We start from the raw sequence: 21,332 nt of genomic DNA, 5'->3' as shown, positions 1-21,332 counted from the left end.
TCATTTGGGCCTATCAGGGCAGAGAAGCTACTCCTTTAGGCTCCTCAGATACAAGCAGGAGTAGCTAGGGTGGCAGTACCACACTTTTGTTCTGTCAACAGTGAGACAGTGCGAAGTGAGACAGGGGTGTGGTTAAGGCTGTGCAGGCACACTGCTGTTGTGAGGCCTCTGAATTGTTCCTGGGTGGCAATGAACAGGCACTCAGTTTGCCCCAAATTTGTACATGACGACATATGGCAATTCAGGCCAAGAAGCAAACTCTGGTAACATATCTACGATACAGGAGACAGGCGGCGTTTTCATTTCTGTCTCTTAAACTATTTTCTTCATTTTCCTTATTTCCGTAAACGGCAATGAATTTTAAAAAATCACACTGAGCAGCAGGCACATTCAAATTAAAATGAATGGGTTGCATTCAATGTCATAAGGCTAACACTCTTGTCAGTGCAATGATTTTTCCTTGCACAATGAAACATTCTCCCCTTCTCCTCCCCTTATGAAACTCCTAATCTGTTCTGAAGTTTCCCCCGTCCATCCAGAGCAGATTTGGGGACAGCATGGGGGTGATCCCATTGCGCCAGCACTAATCTTTGCATTAATGCAAAAGGTTAGTCAAATACCACCCGGCGTCTGCTGTTTTCTCTCTTACATTGACAATAGTCACAAGAGGAACATTCTGGACTGAAATAGCATTCAGTGTGCCAGTTTGTAAAAATGCCCAGGATCCTGCTGAGTAGAAAAAGGAACTGATGGGATTTCTGATTTCTGAATACTGCTTAATATCAAAGCCTGCGGAGGTGAAAAGGAATGCTTGCTGTGAGGAATCACAGAGGAGGCTTTTGGCACTGCCACTTGCCACATGTGGCCTTCAGTCTAGTATCACGTGGCCCTCAGGACAGTGACTAGGGGAAAAGGAAACCTATGCAACCCTCCAAATTCCACCCATGTTTGGCTCTGACCCCATCCACTTTTGGCTCTGCCCACCACAAAATACAGGACCCCCCCCAATAGATTACCCGCAAGAGAACGCAGGCCTTGAGAGAGGGGGGGAAAGGTTCCCCAATCCTGCTTTAGAATTTTCACTAGCCTTTTACTCCACTAGCTGTCAAATCTTTCAGGAACAGTTTGTAAGTTGGAAACACCCCTTGTGATGGTTCAGTCCAACCTGCCTGGGTAGCTTCCGAGGGTAGTAGTGAACTTCATTTTGGAATGCAGTGTCACCCATACATAGGTGATGGGATGCTGGAGGGAGTCAACTGCAAAATGTATCACTGAGTAAAAAGTCTTTTGCAGGATATTTTTAAATTATTAATTTATTGCTATCACGATTGTCGTCGTCATCCTAAATGAACATTTCCCCCCAAGACTGATAACAACTGTATTGTAGGGTGAAAGACCATAAAAGGAGTAAAAGACATTTAACAGGAGGCATGGTCAGTGTTCCCTACAGAGCCATCCTAGTTGCAGGTTCTGTCCTCTATAAAGCTTCTGTTTTTGAAAAGACGCAGCAGCAGCAGCTTCATCTCCAAGTGGGAGATTCCTTCTAGGAACCACGGAGCTGAGTGTGTGAATAAGGCATTGCTCCAGAGCAGGGATACCAAGAGGGAGTTTTGTAGGAGGCTTTGAACAGGAAACACTGAAACAAGAGATATGTGCAGACTCAATGTCTGGAGTGGATACTGGGCACCCAGAACAGAAAGCAGCTAATTTAGTTCAGCGCTCATTCGCTCCTAATACCTATGATGCAGTCAGCTTTTCCTTCTCCTTGCCACCATGCACCCCTTAAGCTTGTTCTGCTCTTCAGTGCTATGGAGGACGGTGTTCTGTTGCCAGCATTGAAGTAAGACTGAATCGCAAGTCTTTTGTAGAAGACAGAAGTGAGAGAGACCTTGCTCTTCACTCCAGGCCACAAAATGTTTGGGGCCAGCCCTAGCCCAAGCTCTGATATGGCTCCTGAACCAAATGCATTCTGGATGATCATCTTTAATTCTTCCAATGACATCTTACCTCAAACTCACTTTGTTCTTCATCTGGACTCACCATGTCATCCTCATTCTGGGACTGTAGAAACATAAGAAACTTGCAAGATTACTTTCTAGGCATCCCTTCAAGCAATGTGTCTTTTTTTGCTTGCTTGTTTGTTTTGTCCTGCTGGTGACATTAATGGTAGCACAAACTTTTGCAATAGAAATAGACCAGAGAAACACAGTGATTGGTTGCAGTGCAGTAAGCAAGAGCTACTCCGTTGCAAACACACAAAAAACCCCAACAACTCCAGGCTTATAAAAATGCTTTTTTATATACTCTGCGATGTTAAAATGCAAAGCACAGATAGTTGCTTAGCTGACTCAAGTCTGCTGGGAGATGTTTAGAGGCAGTGCACTATATTTGAAACACTATATGCTTAAAGGGCTCTTTTTTCTTAGTATCTCTCTCATCTCCATCCCAAATTGGTTATGTTCTGTTTCACTCCTGCAGTGGGAATGTCAATTGCTTTTTGCGTTGGATATTTCCTCTCCTAGTAAATACAGCTCTAGAATCTCCTTCTGGCTTTGTTTCTGGTATTCATTCATAAAAGATTTGCTGCATGACTGTTCTGGGGAAGGAAAGTGATTTTTGTTTTGCTTGCTTAGCCTTGATAACAGAATCCAGAGAAGTAAGAATTTTATTGTACAGCAAAAAGGCTTCATAAAATATTTTAAAATAGGCATGACAGGACACAATGCAAGCTGAGTGTGAAATATCAAATGCTTCCCAAGCCCTTGGGACTTTGCCATACAAAATGTGAGCCAGGTATCTTGCAGGCTTGGGCCTGCACTGAATGTGCTGCTTGGGTTAGATCTCTGCAAGTGAGAGCACCAAATCTTTCTGGGTATTTAAGTGTTGCATTTGTTTTCTTGTCTTCTCAGATTTGGGGGTTGAAGTGGAGGGGGATGGGAGAGAGCTGGGGAGCTGTTTGCTGAAGCAAGGAAATGTGATCAGGAAGCCTTGTGTGGGCAATAAATTACAGCCACTCAGCCGGGCTGCAGCCACTGCAGATGGAGAGCACCAGTTACCCACTTACAGGAGGTTCTCTGCCATTAATAGAGTGGAGAGGAATTAATATCTCAGTTACATAGTTAAGGCTAAATGGATCCTATTAGAGAAATATTACAAGGCTGCAGGATTCCAGAGCCAGGAAACATGATCAGGTGCAATATATGGTATTTCATCATCTTGACTGCCAGGTTTGCCAATGGGAAGACTTGCACACTCTCTCTTAGCTAGTTTTTGTTTTGTTTCTTTCTGTTTTAACAGAATTGCAGATTTGGGATTCTATGGTGGAAAGGCCACCCTCTTCTTGAAAACTTATAAATAATTTATTCCACCTTCTTACAACCAGCCCACTTGACTGCTCTTACTTTGTATAGACAGTATTTCGCAATATTCAATCAAAATCTACTTTATTGTAGTTTTAAAAACCACAGGCCAGGTTGACTGAGTGTGCCTCTGGTTTAATTGTACCTCTGCCAAGTTGTTCTTAAACAATTCACAATCCCTGAGCCATCTTCCTGCAAAAGATTATAATACTGACCCACCTTAAAGGGCTGGTGTAAGGGACAACATGTAAAGGAAGCAATTTGAAAGAATATTCTGAAGAACAACATAAATGCTAAATATTGTAATTAAGCTAGCTTGTGGTCACCTCTTCTGCTCTTCACAGGTGTTGATATAACTGCACCATCCAATCACCTCTGGACTGAAGCAGTTTCTTAATGAATTTTAATAAGCTGAAGTAGAATGTGCAGCATTTGGCAAACCTTCTAAGTCACTACCTGCTGCTGCACAATGTTTCCTTGGGAAATCAATAAAGAAGGGCCATCAATACTGGGAACCAGCATTAACAATGTATGAATGTGATTCTGGGAATGTCCCAGATGGAAACGGTCGCCAGCAATCCAAGCAAACGGATGGCAGTGCACCAGCCTTCAGCTGCATCTAGCAAACACACCCTGCCTGTCAATCACATCTCTCCAGGAGGCTGAAATAATTCGTTACATGACTATGATTGGAATTCCCATAAGGGACAAAGGATTCCAAGCCACAGTAGAATTCACCCAGAATGGTTGCAATTCCCTTTGGAAATCTTAGCAATTGCATCAAAATAGGCAGTCCTAAAGCAAACAACTCAGATATTAAATACATACCTGTTACATTCAGCTTGCAGTTTACAGAGGCTTCCCCCAAAGGGTTCACGGCCTTACAGGTATAGACACCACCATCGAAGGGGCTGGGCTTGCGGATTTCTAGAGAGCAAATACCTTGGTTCATGAGGGCTAAATACCTGGGGTCTTCTCCAATTTCCATCTGGTTTTTCATCCAGATCACTTTGGGCTGAAATACAGATAAAGCACCAAAATGGCAGAAATTAACACCTCTCTCCAAAAAAGTGGGAAGGGGCTGATCACTGGTCCCAGGTGAGCAGCAGCTTCCCATTACTTAGTGATAAGTTTCTAGAGTCTCTAGACAATGTCTCATTACTTTTTTACCCTTAACCCTCCTGCCTACTCATTGAGACTGTTTTATGGTGGATGTCACTGACAATCTCCCAGTGCTGTTATAGACTGAAGCACCCATCGCATGTTTGCTGAAACAGGAAGGCTCTACAAAGCCACTTCCCCATAAGACTGGACATTTATCTGGAAAGTGATGGGGAAATGCACTGTAAAGTGTGGCATAACACTTGTTTTGATGCAATGCCATCCAATCTCCCCCCCCCCCCCCAATATCAGAATGACTGCTCATTAAAAATAGCCCAAATCATCTAATCTCCCTGCAAACAAATCAGGGTAAATGCTCAATAAACAGGTTTCCTGGAAGCCCCATAAACTCTAGAGATGCTTGAAGAATTTGATGCAAATTGGCCTGATCTGCATCTCCTGGACTAAAGTGCAGATCAGAATGTAGCTCTTATCTGTTAGACTTCATGGTTCTCTGAATGTTGCGATGTGGACCTCAGCTCAAAAAAGGTATGCATCTAAATGCGTGTTGTGAAATAAATTACAATTAGAAATTCATATTTTGAAAGGAAAGCATTCAAATGCAGCTTTAAAAAAAAAAGTTTGCAGATTACTGTGGAAGCAGCACAGAACAGCCTGAGGAGTAAACACATGCAACAGGGACACTCAACCTGAAATAAATGGATCCACCTGTCTGTAACTTATCCCCATTAACAAAAGAAGTCAACTCATGTTCCTCTACCAAAGCAAACACCTCAAGCCTCTCATCCTATACTGAATGTCGGATTCAGTCTTGCTAAAGACGGTCACTTAGCTTCCAAGAATGACCAGCACTCACCTTTGGGAAGCCCCGGACACAACAGACAAGCTGGGTACTGTAGCCCCGGGTGGTAGTTCTGTCGGTGAGAGGTTGGGTGAATTTTGGAGGTTCAGAAAGATCCTTGCTGTTGTACTTCTCTGCTTTGTATGTGATTGCTGGGGGAGTGGGGGAGAAGGCAGATCAATATAACTCTACATAAGGTGGGGAACAGATTTTGAGACTTTCTGGAACAATACAAAATGACAGCTCTGTATATTGAAATTGGAAAAGGTAAAGCACCCCTAGATGGTTAAGTCAAAGATGACTGTGGGGTATGGCGCTCATCTCCACAGGCACCTTTCCGGGCCATGTGGCCAGCATGACTAAACCGCTTCTGGCGCAATGGAACACCATGACGGAAGCCATAGTGCATGGGAAACGCCTTTCACCTTCCTGCCGCAGCGGTACCTATTTATCTACTTGCACTGGTGTGCTTTCAAACTGCTAGGTTGGCAGAAGCTGGGACAGAGCAAGGGGAGCTCACCACCATCGAGCAGATTCAAACCGCCGACCTTCTGATCTTTAGCTCCCTGAGAAAACTATCAGCAGCCTCCAGCCATGTATTCATTTGTATCTGATATCTTTATGAAAGGCAGAAAGAAAACGTTCCTTTTTTTCACCCCAACTACACCATTAAAACTCACTCTGTCATCCCTCCCAGTGTCTGCCATGGCTTATCTGGCTTTACATCAGAGTGAGGGACGTCCAGCCTCTGGGTTAAAACTGCCCCCTCCAGGCTTCCCAATCTTGCGTTCAGGTCTTTCCTCAGGTTGTGATCTCTCTTCCAATGCGTCCCTTTCTCCAGACCATCCCCTTCACTAGCCTTGCTTTACACCCTCCCCTCCAGCTCTTTTGTGTGGCTGGAACGTGGCCTACTGAACAAGAGTCACATGTGTGGTTCTGCCTACTTTTCTTGCTGCCCCACCCACTTTTCCTCTGATACTCCCCTCCCCTGCCACCTCAGCATACAGCTGCTGGAACGCTGCCCATCAAAGATGCTTTAGACAATCTGGCTGGAATGGTTTGAGCTGTCATGGCTGCCTTCTATTCTCGATGTTCCATGCACATAACCAACCAGCCCTACAAGGGAAGGGGTGGGTTTCCACAACCTTGTCTTTCCTACTGTGCTTCTACAGCCCCTACCTGATTTTTTGATGTGAGCCACGTCCTTGGAGACAGCAGGCTTCTCGCTGAGGCCGCAGGGGTTCTCTGAGAAGACTCGGAAGGAGTAGCTGTTGCCAATTATGAGATCGGAGACGGTGCAGTTGGTGCGGTTGTAGTGCTCCATAACTGTGAACCATTGCTGGAAAGCAGTAAAGGTCAGCCTCTTAAACACGAAAAAGGTTCAGGTTCAGGGCACAGGGCTGCCCTCCCAGCAGAAGGACCAAGAGCTTCCCAAGCCAAAAAAAGCTATGGAAGCCACCCTGGGGGGGTGCTATTTTGTTTCGGTGTTAGGGCAAACGAAACGGTGGCACCATTAGGGCCTCCTATTCATACTGAATAGCAATGCCCAGGGCAGGGGTTGTTGGAACTGCAGGACAGGAGGAAGCATTTAATCCGATCTGTAGTGGGGTTTTTTGTTTTGTTGAATTGTACAATTGTTGATAGCTACATAACAGGTTCTCTGGTCCCATGGTTTTCACTCTACCACTCTCCAGCAGCATTGCAAGAGGTGGGAAACAGCCCACAATGCAATTTGACAATTTGAGAAGGAAGAGAGTCCCCACTTGACAAACATTCCATTGCTGTCGTGGGGTGGGGAATAATGGCAGGAATTCTCCTTTCCAAAGGAAACTGCCCCCACCAGTAAAGCAGAGAAAACTCACCCTCTATCCAGCCTCGTAGCACATTCTCCCACCAAGCCCTTTCTTAATTGCCAGCATATATAAATGTAGCATACAATGAAATGCTAACTTGCTGCACTGAACAAGCCAAGACTCTCTTATATGTTTGCATAAAGGGGTGCTTTTGCACCTTATAGAAAAGGCATTTGATACTATTTGATAAGAAGAAGAATTGCACATTTATTAATATTATAATATGTTGCCCTCTCTCACCCCAAGATCCCAGAGAAGGCTACAACATCAAGAGGCAATATTAAAAACAGTTCAAAACAGCTGGCACTCACAGAAACAAGGTGGGTCCCAAAAATATTTGGCAGCAATGTTGTTTTATGACAATCTGTATGTTTTTATTGATTTTAATGACCCTTATGTATATTTTGAACCAAAATTTTAAATGAAAGTTTGTGTATTTGTTTGTTTTAAAACCTTAGACAGTATCAATGCTTCCACAGAGCAACTGAAGCAAGGCATAGGTCAAAGCACCAGGTATATAAAAATAGCTGAGTGAATCAACTCTTCCAGGGGGCTTGTGATTGGACCCCAGGAATAAAGCTCCATTACAAAGGCAAACTGTGTTGACTTACTGCCATTTCTGAAATAAATGCTGCCGATGGAGGATTAGAGAGGAAAAGGTTCTCAAGGGAAAGATTTGTTGGACTAAATATGGATACATTTAGATGGTTATTTACATTTGCTAGTTAAAAAGAAAGAAGAAAACAGTTCATACATGAGCTTTTTTTTTTAACCTTGATTTACATTCTTATTCAAGATGTTATTGATTCCGTTTATTGTACTATAAAAAACATAAAAGCATAAAAAGCATAAAGGTTCTAAGTAATGTTCTTTTCCCATTCTCATTCTCACTGTTTAAACCACCTGTGACCAAATTCTGTATTGTCACGGAATTTGTGGGCTGCGTTTTTGTGGAATATGCATTGCATTTCTTAGACTGACTCCTTTTTGTTGGGATTTGTAAACAGCTGTGAAGTGATGGTGGCTTCAGGACCCACCACTAATCCTTGCACAAAGTACAATGCCCCCCCAGGCTGTATCTTTCCCAGCCCCAAGTCCTTACCCCAGTCTTCTTGTCTGCTTTTTGGACTGTGTACCCTTTGAGATCAGCATTGCCATTATCTTTGGGTGGGCTCCACTCCAATGCCACGTTAAAGCCCCATACATCCACCAGCTTCAAGTTCTCAGGAGGGCCTGGTCTCTCTGAAAAGATGAGCCACACATTACTTCTGAAATAGCAAGACAGTGCTACCTGCCATGGCACATCACAGAGAAGTTCAGCAGCAGGCACCAGATAAATCAGAGAGCAGCCATTAAGCTATCCGGAAGAAGAGGGAAATATATAACCATACTAGAATATATTATTATTATTATTATTCATTCATAACTCTCATGCAGGTCAAAACAAAAAAAATTCCTTCCAGTAGCACCTTAAAGACCAACTAAGTTAGTTCTTGGTATGAGCTTTCGTGTGCATGCACACTTCTTCAGATACACTGAAACAATCTCATGCAGGTGTAATTTCAGTAGCAGAAACAATGGCTCCTAATTCTTCAATGTCTTTCTATCTTACCCTGTTATATAAGGGACTCGAGACTGAAACAGAACAGTCTTCTCAGCACACATTCCCCATGGCATAAGCACACCACATGCTCCGATGCTTAATAATGCCAGGCCCAGCAAGCTGCCATATGCCACAGTACAGTGACAATTTTGTTTCAAGGGAAGAGGTATCTGAGCTAGCCACCCTTTAGATACCAAATCAAACCATATGGTTTCATCTCCCTTACCAATCACCTGGAGATTAATGGTGGCCTTGTCTTCTAGTTCATCTAAGATCTTAACACTTATTTCATATTTTCCAGAATCACTGCGCTGTAGTTGGCGGATGAATAGGACGGAGTCCCTCTCACTGTTGCGCAAATGCATTCGCTTGGGATCCAGAGGCTGGCCATCTTTGGTCCAGGTCACCTGTGGCTTTGGCTTTCCCTAAGGAAAGGCAGATGTAGAACAGTTGGTAAATCGCGGTTTTCTTCTATTCATCTGGCTACTAACTCTTATAAACATACAGTGAATCTTTGGCAATGGATAGGTGGTCTTTCATGATTTTGATGGTTCCTGGTGTTGCTCTTCTAACTACGCTGTCTGTTTTTTGTTTCGTTTTATTAATTTGATTTCACTGATCAGAGTTTGCTTTATATTAGTATTGTGGTTCTATTATGTGAACTGTGTTGATTGTTCTTCATGGAAGTGAAAAGTGGGAATAAAGTTTCAAAGAAAGAAAGTGCTCATTTGCTTCCACTTTCTAGGCAGATGTGATTAAACTGTGATGCAAAAAGCCAACACAATTTTTTGACTCTTATTCAAAGGCAGGACAGTTGCAGACACACATTTATGTATGTGAGTGCCCATGCACAGGAGAGGCAAAAAAAATCATATTGATGTTTCTACCCAAAACCTGAGCTCTGAAGTCCCCTCCCCAACAAAAAACTAAGGGGCAGTTGAAGCTAGTATGAATGTGTGTCAAATGCAGTTGCTTCTGACAGCTGGCTCTTTAAGGGAGTGGCCTAGATCCACAGCATGTCTACAGATACCCAAGAACCAAGGAAATGCATGGAGTGCTATACCCTATTATAAGTCTCTCTATGCCACTCCATATGGCTTGCACTTGCTATTTTTAGAAGAGAGCTATTTTAGGCTCTGGGCTACAACCCCCCACCCAGTGCCTGACTGGAACATACTGCCTCTGCCTTCCAAACGCACATAACAAACTTGATCACAATGTCAAAGTATTCTCTTGATAAGAGCTCTTTAAATAAGAGTAACATAAAAAGAGATCCAGTGTCAGAATCAAGTATGACATAAGACACTTTTTCCGTCTGTGTTTAAGAGATTAGGAGGCTGCCAAGATCTGGTGAGTTTTACATGACTTGCAATATACAGATGTAATGCATATGTCAGCCAAACAAAGCTTAAGCTTGTTTACACATTACAGTTTAGGATTCAATGGTTTGTGTAGAGTACCTTGTTTCTAGTCCTGCCTTGTCCTGAGACAGCTCTCTTCTCAAGCTCCAATGTTTCCTTTTGCCCAAGCCTGTCAGTCCTTTATTTTTCTCAGTGACCAGGCCACATTCAAGTGAAGCTGGAATTCTTTCCAAAACATCAATTATTCCTGATTTGGAGGCTGCCCACTGTAGCCAACCTGAGAACTAGTTCACCTTTGCAAGCTTTCGGCAACTATTCCTAGCTTCTTGACCAATTATGCAAAGGCTTTTATCCCGCCCAAAGCCAAAATGTCAAAATAAGAATAGAATCATAGAATCATAGAGTTGGAATAGACCACAAGGGCCATCGAGTCCAACCCCCTGCCAAGAATAAGGATCCACATACCCGAAAAGGAATCATCAGGTTCAACACATCGCCCACAGTCTTCATGTACAAGTCCCCCAAATAGCGGGGCAGTCGGATCTTGGGCTGCTCTGGAGAAAACAAAATTATAGCAGTTTGTCACTGGTACTGCAGTATATAGGCAGTATATAAATGTCTTAAATAAATAAGAATGTTAAGGGGGGGGCAGCACTGAGATACTCAAATGACCAGAGAGATTCCACAGCAGTTTGGAGGCAGAATAAGCCAAATATCTCATATTTCATTGTGGTTAAACCTTGTAGGGTCAAGGGTACTTTCTGTTAGAATTCCTGCTCCATGATTACAGTCATGGGATTTTTGTCTATCACATGACGGTGTATGTTTTGATTCCACAGAGAGGGAAGTGACGGAGACAGGATGTTTGTGTTACTGTGTTCCGTGAAGTGGGTCTATTGTCCTTTGTTCTTTTTCTCTTTGCTGTCTCTAGAGAGGGAGCCATGTTGCAGTGCTCCGTGTGTGTTTATATGTAAATAAAGTAGATTAGCCAAAATGCTGAGTCGCTGAGGTATGTTACGCAAGCTGCAAAGACTCTGCAGATCCCTAAGTGTGCTGGTGTCTGTTGTCATCAGTCGCTGTGATGTTCGGGCTGAAGAAAGCTCCCGAAGCTCCCAAACGATCGACCAGGAAGGAGAGAACATTCCAGTCGGGCATGTGTCTCTGCCAGGGTCCTACTCGAGTGTAGGACGAGCTCTTGACACTTTTCCCTCAGCACAACAATGCAACTTCCTTGGACCATAAATACAACTCAGGCCAAGGAGAAGATGCCACCAGCTCTTGAAGCGACCAGCAGTGGCGTGAGAGAACTGTTGGCTCAGTCCTTCCCACATTCCCTGACTCTTCTTAAGAAATACCTGTGTGTCCTGAGGGGAAGCAGGAGAGAAGCCCAAGCCAGGGAGCCCAAACCATCAGCTCCTGAAGTGACTATCCATGGCCTGAGAAAATGTTGAGTCAGCAGTGCCCACACCTGCTCTAGTCTTCTAAAGAAAAACTTGTGTATCCCTGAGGAGAAATCCAGGCTAGGAAGTTTGTGTCATCAGCTCTGAAATTCCGATTGAGAAAGCTCTGTTCTGTATTCTGTAACGCAGAGCTTTCCAAACTGTGCGTCATGACACATTAGTGTGTCAGCTGCAGTGCGTAGGTGTGTTGCTCAAACACTCCCCGTGCTCCTCCTGGGGCTGGAAAGGGGTTAGTTTAAGCTCCGGTTTGCTAGTAAAACTGAATTACTGTGTCACGAAATGAAGCATGTCTTAAAAAGTGTGTCACTAACATGAAAAGTTTGGAAAGCTCTGTGTAACATTTGTTTTAATATTTAAAATGTTAAACTACAATGAGTGCCTTGGCAGAAAGGTGCCATATAAACACAGTAAATCAGTAAACCCAGGGAGGTAAGGCAAACGATTAGCTCTTCCATCACAGTCCAGAGAATCAAAATGGAAATGAATTCTGGCCAAGGCTGCGCTGGCAAGAACCCTGCGGCTTGTTTGTTATTAAATGACATATTCGTAACCTGACCCAACCGTGGAGCTCCAGATCAGGTAACTGTACTTTATAAATTATCAGAGGTGAGAGTTTATATTAACTCTGGCAATTCTTTGAGCTGAGTTGGTTAGCTCCATGAATGGAGAGCTGGGATCAGGACTCATAAATAGTACTAGGCATGCATTTCATAATTTAATTTAATCCGCTCAGCAAGAAGAATCGTAGCCTCGTAGCAACAGCATATCTTCTTGCTGTAACCTTACCGAACTGTTTTTTTTAAAAAGTATGTATTTTATTAAAGACTTTCTTGGTTTACAAAAGTACATGCATTCTCTCTTTTTTCAGGTTGTACAGTCTTTCTTACAAACCAGTTACATTTGTTGTGAGACATTAGTGTTGAGTATCGTATAAGGTAGGGGGAGAGGAGGGGTGGGGTGGTGAGGCTTATATTCTTTTATATAGTGTACGTGTGGGGTTTTGTGTCAGCGTCAACTGGATAAGTTCTCTTTCTATTCATTTATTACATTTCCTTGGTAGTGAAAGGTATTGGGGGGGCAGGATGTGGTTGGTTGTCTGTGGTTGACTGCAGTGGGGTTTGTTTGCATATGTGAGCGGGGGAAGGTCTTGTTAGGTCAGGTAAGCCAGATTGATTCATATGTTGTCGGGGGTTCTTGTTGGGCTGTGTATGTGATAAAGGGGAGTCCTAAACAGGACTGCCTTCAGGTGTCTTTTAAAAGTTAAATAGTTTTTTTTAATTTCCTGATGTTTTTGCAGGCACTGTAACTTCAAATTCCAATTTTCACCCACCTCCAGAGGTGATCAGTCACAGAATCATAACACTGTAGAGTTTGAAGGGATCCCGAGGGTCATTCTAGCCCAACCCCCTGCAATGCAGGAATCTCAAATTGGTGGGGTTAGTGTCCTTTTTGGGGGTCCTAATAAAGGTAGATTTTGTAATTCATCCTAAAACAGTAATTTTCAATATACAGCTACAAAATTGGATTTGTACCAAATCAATGTCAGATTTTCTTTCAGCTCTAAAACTATGTTCCTACAATTTCTGGATTTTACTTCAAGTCTCTGTTGTATACTAAGCCAAAAAGGTATGTGTGTATGTGCTATGCAGTGAACAGCACATAATACTGAAAGCAGAGCTTTATACTTTCCCTTGGGAAAACAACCTGGTGAGATTCGAAAGAAGCCTGTATGCATTTAATCACTTGCCGCTGTCTTCACTAGCATCAAAATAGCAATGGTGTAACTCTAGCATGCTATATTTGTCAATGGTAGCCTGGGTGGTAAAGGAATTATGTTGGGGTTTAATAAAAGAGCTATGCATGCCTGTGAGGCTTAAACGTGCAGTAGCTTACGTTCCAGAAGTGGTCGTGTAAAGGAGGACCCAGGATTAAAAAGCTGAAAGATACTTTAGCAACACTGTTCATAGAACACCAGCAATGCAGTAGGATATACCAGAGGAGAGCCCTGCCAACGACTGTAACAGCATCTTCACTCACCCATCTCTTTCCCCCTGAAATCCCTTACTGGCATTTATTCTTATCAGAAGGGCCAGCGCAGCCATTAGGCAGGATGAGGCCACTCTCTCAGGCAGCGGAAGCCCCCAAGGTGGCACTCCCACAGGCCCTGACACCCCTGCTTATCAATCAAGTGAAATCCAGCACTCCAAGGAACTAAGTTAATTTCTATATCCCTACATACGAAGGAAAGCATAGCTTGTCTGTTATCTTGCTAATTGCTTAAAATTGCGCAAAGGTTGTTTTTGTTGTTGTTCAAGTGTTAGAATCAAACAACAACAGGGGCAAACAGCAGGGTGACATTTTCAAACACAGAAACCTATGTAGAGGACACTGATGCTAATCTTTCAAAATAAAAGTGACAGCATTAAGCACACTTAAAAAAAAAAAGAGCCTGTCCTTTCAACACACAATAAAGTAGGCTAGTAATATTATATCAATATTGTGCAATGAGAGAGATTGTGAGTTTCCTGAGCTGAGAACTGGTGCTGCTACGCTGTACCAGTTGGCTAGAAAACTAATTGAAGATTAAGTGTGTAAATAGACCATCAATCTCAAAATGCCATAGCATATATTTTTTGTCTACCTGCGGCTACACAGGCTCTCAACTGGAATTTGCTCCCAGCAATTTACATAAAGTAGACTTGTTAACTAAACAGATGGAATTGCAAGAACAATTTAAATATAACATGCTGGTCAAGATTTTATATTTGCATAATCTGAGACACTCAGACTATAGAACCTACCCCAGCACAAAGAAAACATTCATCTGCCAGTACAGTACTGCTGATATCTGAAAATACAACCTGCATTTGACTCATTCAGTCAGGTTAAAAAGCACTGTGTACAAATTTCATAGGACAGTGGCAGATGCCTTTATGTCCCTACTCCTTCCACACCTTAGGCTAGTGGTGCACAAGTAGTGAAAGATAGTTCTGTAAGTCCAGTAACAATCTGTGCTAGCAGGCAGCACAATTACATGCTGCATTAGAGAACTCACTTACCAACTAGCTGGCAGAGAAATATGTTCGTCACCGGCATTCATCGTTTTCCTTCAAAACATTTGTCTAAAAATAATTCCTCTTCGCAGTAGAAACAGAATTTAGGTTAGTCTGAAGTGTGACCCTTCTGTCCAAGCTATACAAGGTCTTAATATTTCACACTCCACACAAGATCCCTACTAAACACACTATGGGGCCAGCAATGCCTATAGGAGGCTGAAGAAGCTTTCAAACTCCTAAGGTACACTGAAGGTCAGGCACCCTTGCTGTAATGTGAAGTGAAGGAGCCAGGGGTAAAGTGACTAGATGCAAAGAAGGGCATGATCCCTAAATATAATAATAATAATAATAATAATAATATATTATTTACACCCCACCCACCTGGCTGGGCTTCCCCAGCCACTCTGGGCAGCTTCCAAAAAAATATTAAAATACTGTAATACATCAAACTTTAAAAGCTTCCCTAAACAGGGCTGCCTTCAGATGTCTTCTAAAAGTCTGGTAGTTGTTGTTCTCTTTGACATCTGGTGGGAGGGCATTCCACAGGGAGGGCGCCACTACCGAGAAGGCCCTCTGCCTGGTTCCCTGTAACTTGGCTTCTCGCAGTGAGGAAACCGCCAGAAGGCCCTCGGTGCTGGACCTCAGTGTCAGGGTAGAACGATGGGGGTGGAGATGCTCCTTCAGATATACTGAAGTGGGGGGGGGATGTACTCTAGCAGCGTTTTATGCAGTAGTTTAAAAAGCAGTACTTGGCAGATTCTGCTCAGCTGGTTTCTAGCTGCAGAAAAATGTATACATGGGTTCCAAATTACAGCACTCAGATCCATGACCACTGCTGCTAAGTGAGATGCAATTAATAGTGCAATGTATGTTTCATTACATTGTGGTGCCACATTAATGTTATCAGCAGCTGACACCATGGAAGTCAGAGCTGTGTCATACCCAGGACTTGCAGATCAGACTGTTCTTGCAATTTGTAGATATATCTGCACATGATTTATTTTGAGAACTAAATGTGGTTGGGAGGTATACTTCTTCATCACTGACTTCAGCTTCTTCTGGTTTCCTGTTACCCAGAGTTCTGTTGATGACTGAAGGATGAGGGCAAGGTAATGTCACAGCCACAAGGGCATCCCAGGTTAAAAGAAACCTGCCTTGCCATGGATGTTATCTAGTGCTTCCAGTTGAGTGCTAAAATGCTGAAGAAAGAACATGGGAAGCTGCCATGCCCTCAACAGAACTACTGAAGTAAGCCAATTGAAAATAAGGAAATTTAGTTCTGAATAAACATTTATAGGATTGCGCTATTATTCCTGTATTCGGAAGAACAGTTTTATATTAATACTGGATGAAACATAATTGTACTTCCCAATGGTGCACCAAGAAAGCCTATCAGATGCATGTTTAAAGTCCATGTGCAATGCCTGCCGCTCACTGCAATGCACACTGTCATAGGAGATATCCACTTGCCCTACATATTCATGGGACTGTCCAAAAATAGGTGCAGTGGGAGCATCAATGACACCTTTTTAATTTATTAAAGTGGATTTCACATAACATCAACTGCATCTTGTTCTCACCTTTAAGTAGGTGAAGTATGTTCCATTTTTACACAAGCAGGTCTGACTGCTCTATGATGGGATGTCTGCTTCATTTTCATTTCAAGAAATTGCAAAAATGAGTCAAAGCTGTTCATAATTTTTAAAGCAACGAAGAAACGACAACAGAAGGAAAAGTAAAGCAATCTTTGCGAGGGCAAAATGGAAATAGCCAAAACCAGAGAGTCATCTGAAATTAATTCTCCATTGCATACCACAGTGCAACCAGCTACAACAAATCATGACACCAAATGCTAGCAGGCTTTAGTTGTGGTGAAGAAAAAACTCCAAGGGTATACTAACGTGAGCCAAAGTCTCTCTTATAGAGATTACAGGAGTTAATGAAAGCCATTAAGCAAATGTGATGCGCTTGTGTATAAGGGAAGGAGTGTTGTTTAACCTTTGCATACCACATCACTTTGCTGATAGAAATCATGGTCCCACAAAGCTCCTGGGGGGTAGGGGAATAACTCCCAACAAGCCAAGCAGCAGCTAGAGGGAGTATTTTGACCAGGAAGAGGATATGAAGGACGTCTTTGAATAATCTATGTTAATGAACATGTTCTGTTACGCTAAATGCATTCAAGATACATACCAAGAACCTCTCTGATGAGGAGTGGCTGGTCCAGGACAGCTGGCTCACTAACTCCATCACCTTTCACAGCCTTCACACGAATGAGAAGTTTATCTCCAGATGTTAGATCGCGAATTACATAACGGGTGGAAAGGAAGGGCTTCGTGTTGGCGGCCACCCAGTCTGTTGCTAAAACAAAAATATGCAACAGGTGAGTCATACAATTAGAAGCAATGATGGCACGGTTGAGTTATGGCACTCGTTTGACCTTACAGCAGAGTCACTGCTACTTACCAGGAAGGAGGGGTCAACACAATGTAAACACACCAGTTGGAATGCCAGATTGGCTCTGCCAGTATATTTGCACCATGTCATCCTCCCCGCCCCCATTTCCAGGTAAGCAGCAGCAGGTAAGCTGCCAGGAGGTCTAATGTTTATTGCTGCCCCACTACGTCATCCGCAATGGAATTATCGTATAAAGTCGATTCAGTGGACAATGAGGCCTCTTCTCTGATACATTTAAAATGTATCTGTCTACAGAGTCCACTCAGTTCTTTCTTGAGAATGAGATGAAAGCTCCAATGCTAAGAACACTTACTTCAGAACACAGTAGCACTTACTTCCAATTCAACACTCTTAAGACTGTGTTGTTCAAAAGCAAACCTATGCTTTGCTAACCTACGTCTACTTGTTTGTTTGTTTGTCTGTCTGTCTGTTTGTTTTTTTAAAAAACCAACACCAAATTTAAGGTTGCAATATATCAATTCTAGCCTCTCAACTCTGTATAAGTTCATTCTTACATTCAAATTATCTAAGGGTGCCATACGTCCTAGACATAGCCAGGATTCGTCCGTCGAAAATGGTGTCTGGGCCGAAAAGTGGCTAAAATGTCTGGGAAAGAAAGGTCAACAACTTTGCCTCGACCCCCCCAAAACCCTTTCACTTTTTGAAATATGGCAACCCTAAATTATCCCCATTGGATTATAACATTTGGATACATTTGTGCTACAATTGTGCTCAAGCCATCTTTTGTGAACAGCTATGCCATGTTTCAAGGACATCCTCTTCTAATCACAACAAAAGCATGCTTTTATTGGATTCAATTAACAAAAGAGGTTACAAAGGTTGAGGCAATCTAATCAGTGAGTAGAAATGCTACCCTATGGCAATAGCTCTCCAAATACACCATGCAGATATGGAATGACAAATATGTGATAATGCACTCATGCAGGTCGAAAAACTGGTTTGAATAAAATATTCAGCAAACAATTTGGAATGCAGGAAGTAATTTGCAAGCAAGGAAAAGAGCTAAACTCAAAATAATTTATTTATGAGAAATGATTCACCCAGCTATCGCTCAAAAGAAATCCCAGCTAGACAACCCATGAAAATGGGCAACATAAATTGTTTGTAGCAATCAATAGGGATGTCATCAATTGCTGAAGACTTTAGTAGACGTCACCCACTATTTATTACCATTATAGCATACGCAGTGTGTATGATAAACCTTGTTTAATACACAACATCTTTCACTCAGGCTGTGACATGATTAATCCATCACTGGTGGTTTACAAACCAAATTGCTCACAAATGTAATCTTGTTTCCTAATATTATTCAGTTTTTTAAAATAAGACATCATAGACTGCAACCCTTTTTCGTAATATAAAGTGCTACTATACCGTACCTTTCTATGCTATAGAAAAGCCTTGCCCAGGAGGTGCGTATTTGGCAGCTTCTATGGTATGGCATCTATACTTGCTACATAATGGATTCAATTTGCAAAAGTGGTTGAAAGAGGGGAGAAATAACTACTTTCTCCATTTCCATGTTTGGAAAGCCACTTCCACCATTGCTATATATAGTATAAGAGGCTGAAAGGGAAGGTCGTCATTTCTCGACTTTAAGTAGATTTCCTTCTTTCAGTAGTTCCACAGCAAGCAGACTTTCTACATGTGCGACATTTCCTCCTCCAGCATGCAAGTTCTGTTTCTCAGCAGTTGGACAGAACCAATGCAGTGCTTGAATAGAAGAAGCTACATCTGTGGAATCTCTTCCTGCCTGAGAACTCCTAAAAGAATGGACCAACCTTGAGGTTCTAGAATTTGCAATCCCATGACTTGCTGCTTCTAGTATTCCAAGCCTTTCTCAACTTGAGCTCACAGAGCATGTCCATTGCACATCAACATGGCATGTGAGCAACTGATTGGGTGTGCGGAGAAGATGTGAGGCTAAGAAGAGAACACATATCATTTTCTTTACACACCTGTTCAGCGGTCTAAGGGTTCAACGAACATTTCATGAGAACTATATGGTTCTCTCCTCACCTCCAACTGTGGCTGTAGATATGTCAAGAGAGGGACAAGCAATTTATCCTGGCCATGTTATCCTATTTTCCACATTAATGCATGCAGCTCTTCATGCTCACGAGAGATAAAGCTCAAGCCTACTTCCGTATTTGCAGTGCTCCACCACATATCCATCTAGGCCAGAATGGCCCACAACCTCTGGGGCATCCCACGTCAGAGTCACAGAATTGTCGTTCACATCGTCCACTGTTAGATTTAACGGTGAGCTGGGAGTGCCTGGTATCATAAATATAAAAGCGTTAGTAACGCATTTTCCATCCCCACCAGTTCAGTACTTAATGCTGTGTAAATTCATTAATGCTCTTTTCTTGGACTAAGGGAGAATGCATATCCCAACCTTATTTTAGCCTCTGCAATGATAGCTATGCAAATTCCCATTTCTCACACACTCAGTAATGCGAGTGAAGGGAGCCGGGTTGTGTCCCGCTCCCCAACACTGGTGCATCCCTCTGGCGATATGCCCCATCATCCAGCATTAAGCTGAGCACATCTCCATACATACGGTTGTATGGGCATAGGGATTTTCATAAGGAACCACAATTGCACTGGATTTATGACTAGATGGAAGCTCCAACACATGTACAGTTGTATGCATGCAGGGCTCCCTTTCACTTGTTCAGCTGAACAAGAGAATATAGTGGGGGGTTGTGACCAGAGGGGTACACCAACATAAATATTGCTGATGCAGTATATTCCCTGGGGAACCAGGTCTCCTTCCTACGACCTTCAAATTTCTGGGGCTGGGGTAAGAGAATACTATCCTCCTTCTCCAGCTCCAGCTGCTTCTATGATGCTCTCAATAGTAGTCAGTGGGAACAAATAGCTGAAGGTGATTTCATGATGGGTTGTTGCTGGTGGTTTTCTCATTCATTCCATTTCTGACACTGATAGAGGTTTTGTTGTAAAAAGCTACAAGACCTCTTTTGGTGCTTCCGGACCATATACGGCTCATCCAGGTAATTGCAAATGAGACGTTGGTGGCAATGGGGCCTTTAAGGCTGCAGTCACAACCCTATTTAGTTCTCATTTAATTCAACAGGACTTGCTTCTAGGTAGCCATGGTTAGGATTGCATTGCAATTTATCAGAGAAGTGAAATCCCTCTCAAATGGAGGAGGCAGAACACGGCCTGCAGTTGGGATACCAATGGCGTAGCATGAGCACTGCAATTATATTATTATTATTATTATTATTATTATTATTATTATTATTATTATTATTATTATTATTATTATTATTAATGGAGCCAGCAGTATACCACAAAAAACACCCCTCTGGAAAAAATCACCGGAAAGAAGCGTGGCGCAGGCCGTGGCGCTTCACTCGTGACCACTTTTTTGCCGTCTTTTAAATATGAGAGAAGCCCCACAGGTCCTTTTTGGTGCCCAGGCTCAAAGCGCCTCATTTCCGCGCGTGGCCTTGGAAATGGCCTCCCGCGTCCCGCGCGCGCCACGGGTTTGCGCCGGGAGCAAAGAGGCGCACGCGCTGCCGCTGCCGCCGCCGCCCTCCCGCCTCCGCTGCTCGAGACCCTTTTCGGCCACCTCGTCGGCCGCCGCCCTCACCTTCTTTGGGCTTCTTTTTAGCTGGAGCTGCAGGCGGGGCGCTTTGGGCCGCCGGGGGAGCCGGGGGAGCCGGAACCTCGACGGCTGCTGCTGCTGTTACGTCCGGTCCGGGAGCTGCTGGAGTCGGTTCTGCTGGAGCCGAGGCCGGCTCTTCGGAGGGAGCGGCCTCCGGTGGGGCCGCCGGGGCCGCCTCTTGCTCGGACATCTGCGGTAGGCTTCGAGGACTCCGCTCTGTGCCCCGGGGTGGCGGTCGGTGGAGCTGCCGCGTGCGGTTAGAGGGTCAACGGTGGCCAAAGTCCCGCCCGGCTCGCCCTTTTCTGTCTGTCTCTCCTTTCTTCTTCTTCGGTGGCGATTTCCCCCCTGTGCTCTCCGCCGGGTCTGGGGGGTTTTATAGGTCCCTCCAGGCCGCCCCCTCCTCTCTCTCCGCCGCTTGGGCCCACCTGTTTGGGCGGGCGGGGGAGCCAGGAATAGCCGCCCAGCAGCTGCGAGGTGCAAATTCAGCATCTCCTCGGGAGTAGCTGCGCTCCGCGGGACATGGCGGGACTGGCCCGCAGAATGATCTGTCCCTTGAAGCAAG

General features: G+C 43.6%; 1 protein-coding gene across 1 annotated transcript; it reads right to left on the bottom strand.

Annotated features, from left to right (window-relative positions):
• Window positions 1-1,295: 1,295 nt before the first annotated feature.
• Window positions 1,296-20,960, bottom strand: MYBPH (myosin binding protein H). Its single transcript, XM_028734696.2, has 11 exons — window positions 20,756-20,960; window positions 19,276-19,410; window positions 16,849-17,016; window positions 10,605-10,693; window positions 9,005-9,203; window positions 8,278-8,417; window positions 6,502-6,661; window positions 5,338-5,474; window positions 4,188-4,374; window positions 2,008-2,061; window positions 1,296-1,636 (listed from the first exon to the last, which is right to left on the bottom strand). The coding sequence occupies exons 1-10, from the start codon at window positions 20,958-20,960 to the stop codon at window positions 2,051-2,053; spliced, it is 1,431 nt and encodes a 476-aa protein (XP_028590529.2). The 3' UTR covers window positions 1,296-1,636; window positions 2,008-2,050.
• Between the last annotated feature and the right edge of the window lie 372 nt (window positions 20,961-21,332).

Source organism: Podarcis muralis, chromosome 5 (genome assembly GCF_964188315.1).
Source record: "Podarcis muralis chromosome 5, rPodMur119.hap1.1, whole genome shotgun sequence".
NCBI lineage: Eukaryota > Metazoa > Chordata > Lepidosauria > Squamata > Lacertidae > Podarcis > Podarcis muralis.
Note: the sequence above shows the minus strand (reverse complement) of the source record. Positions and strands in the feature narration are given on the sequence as shown.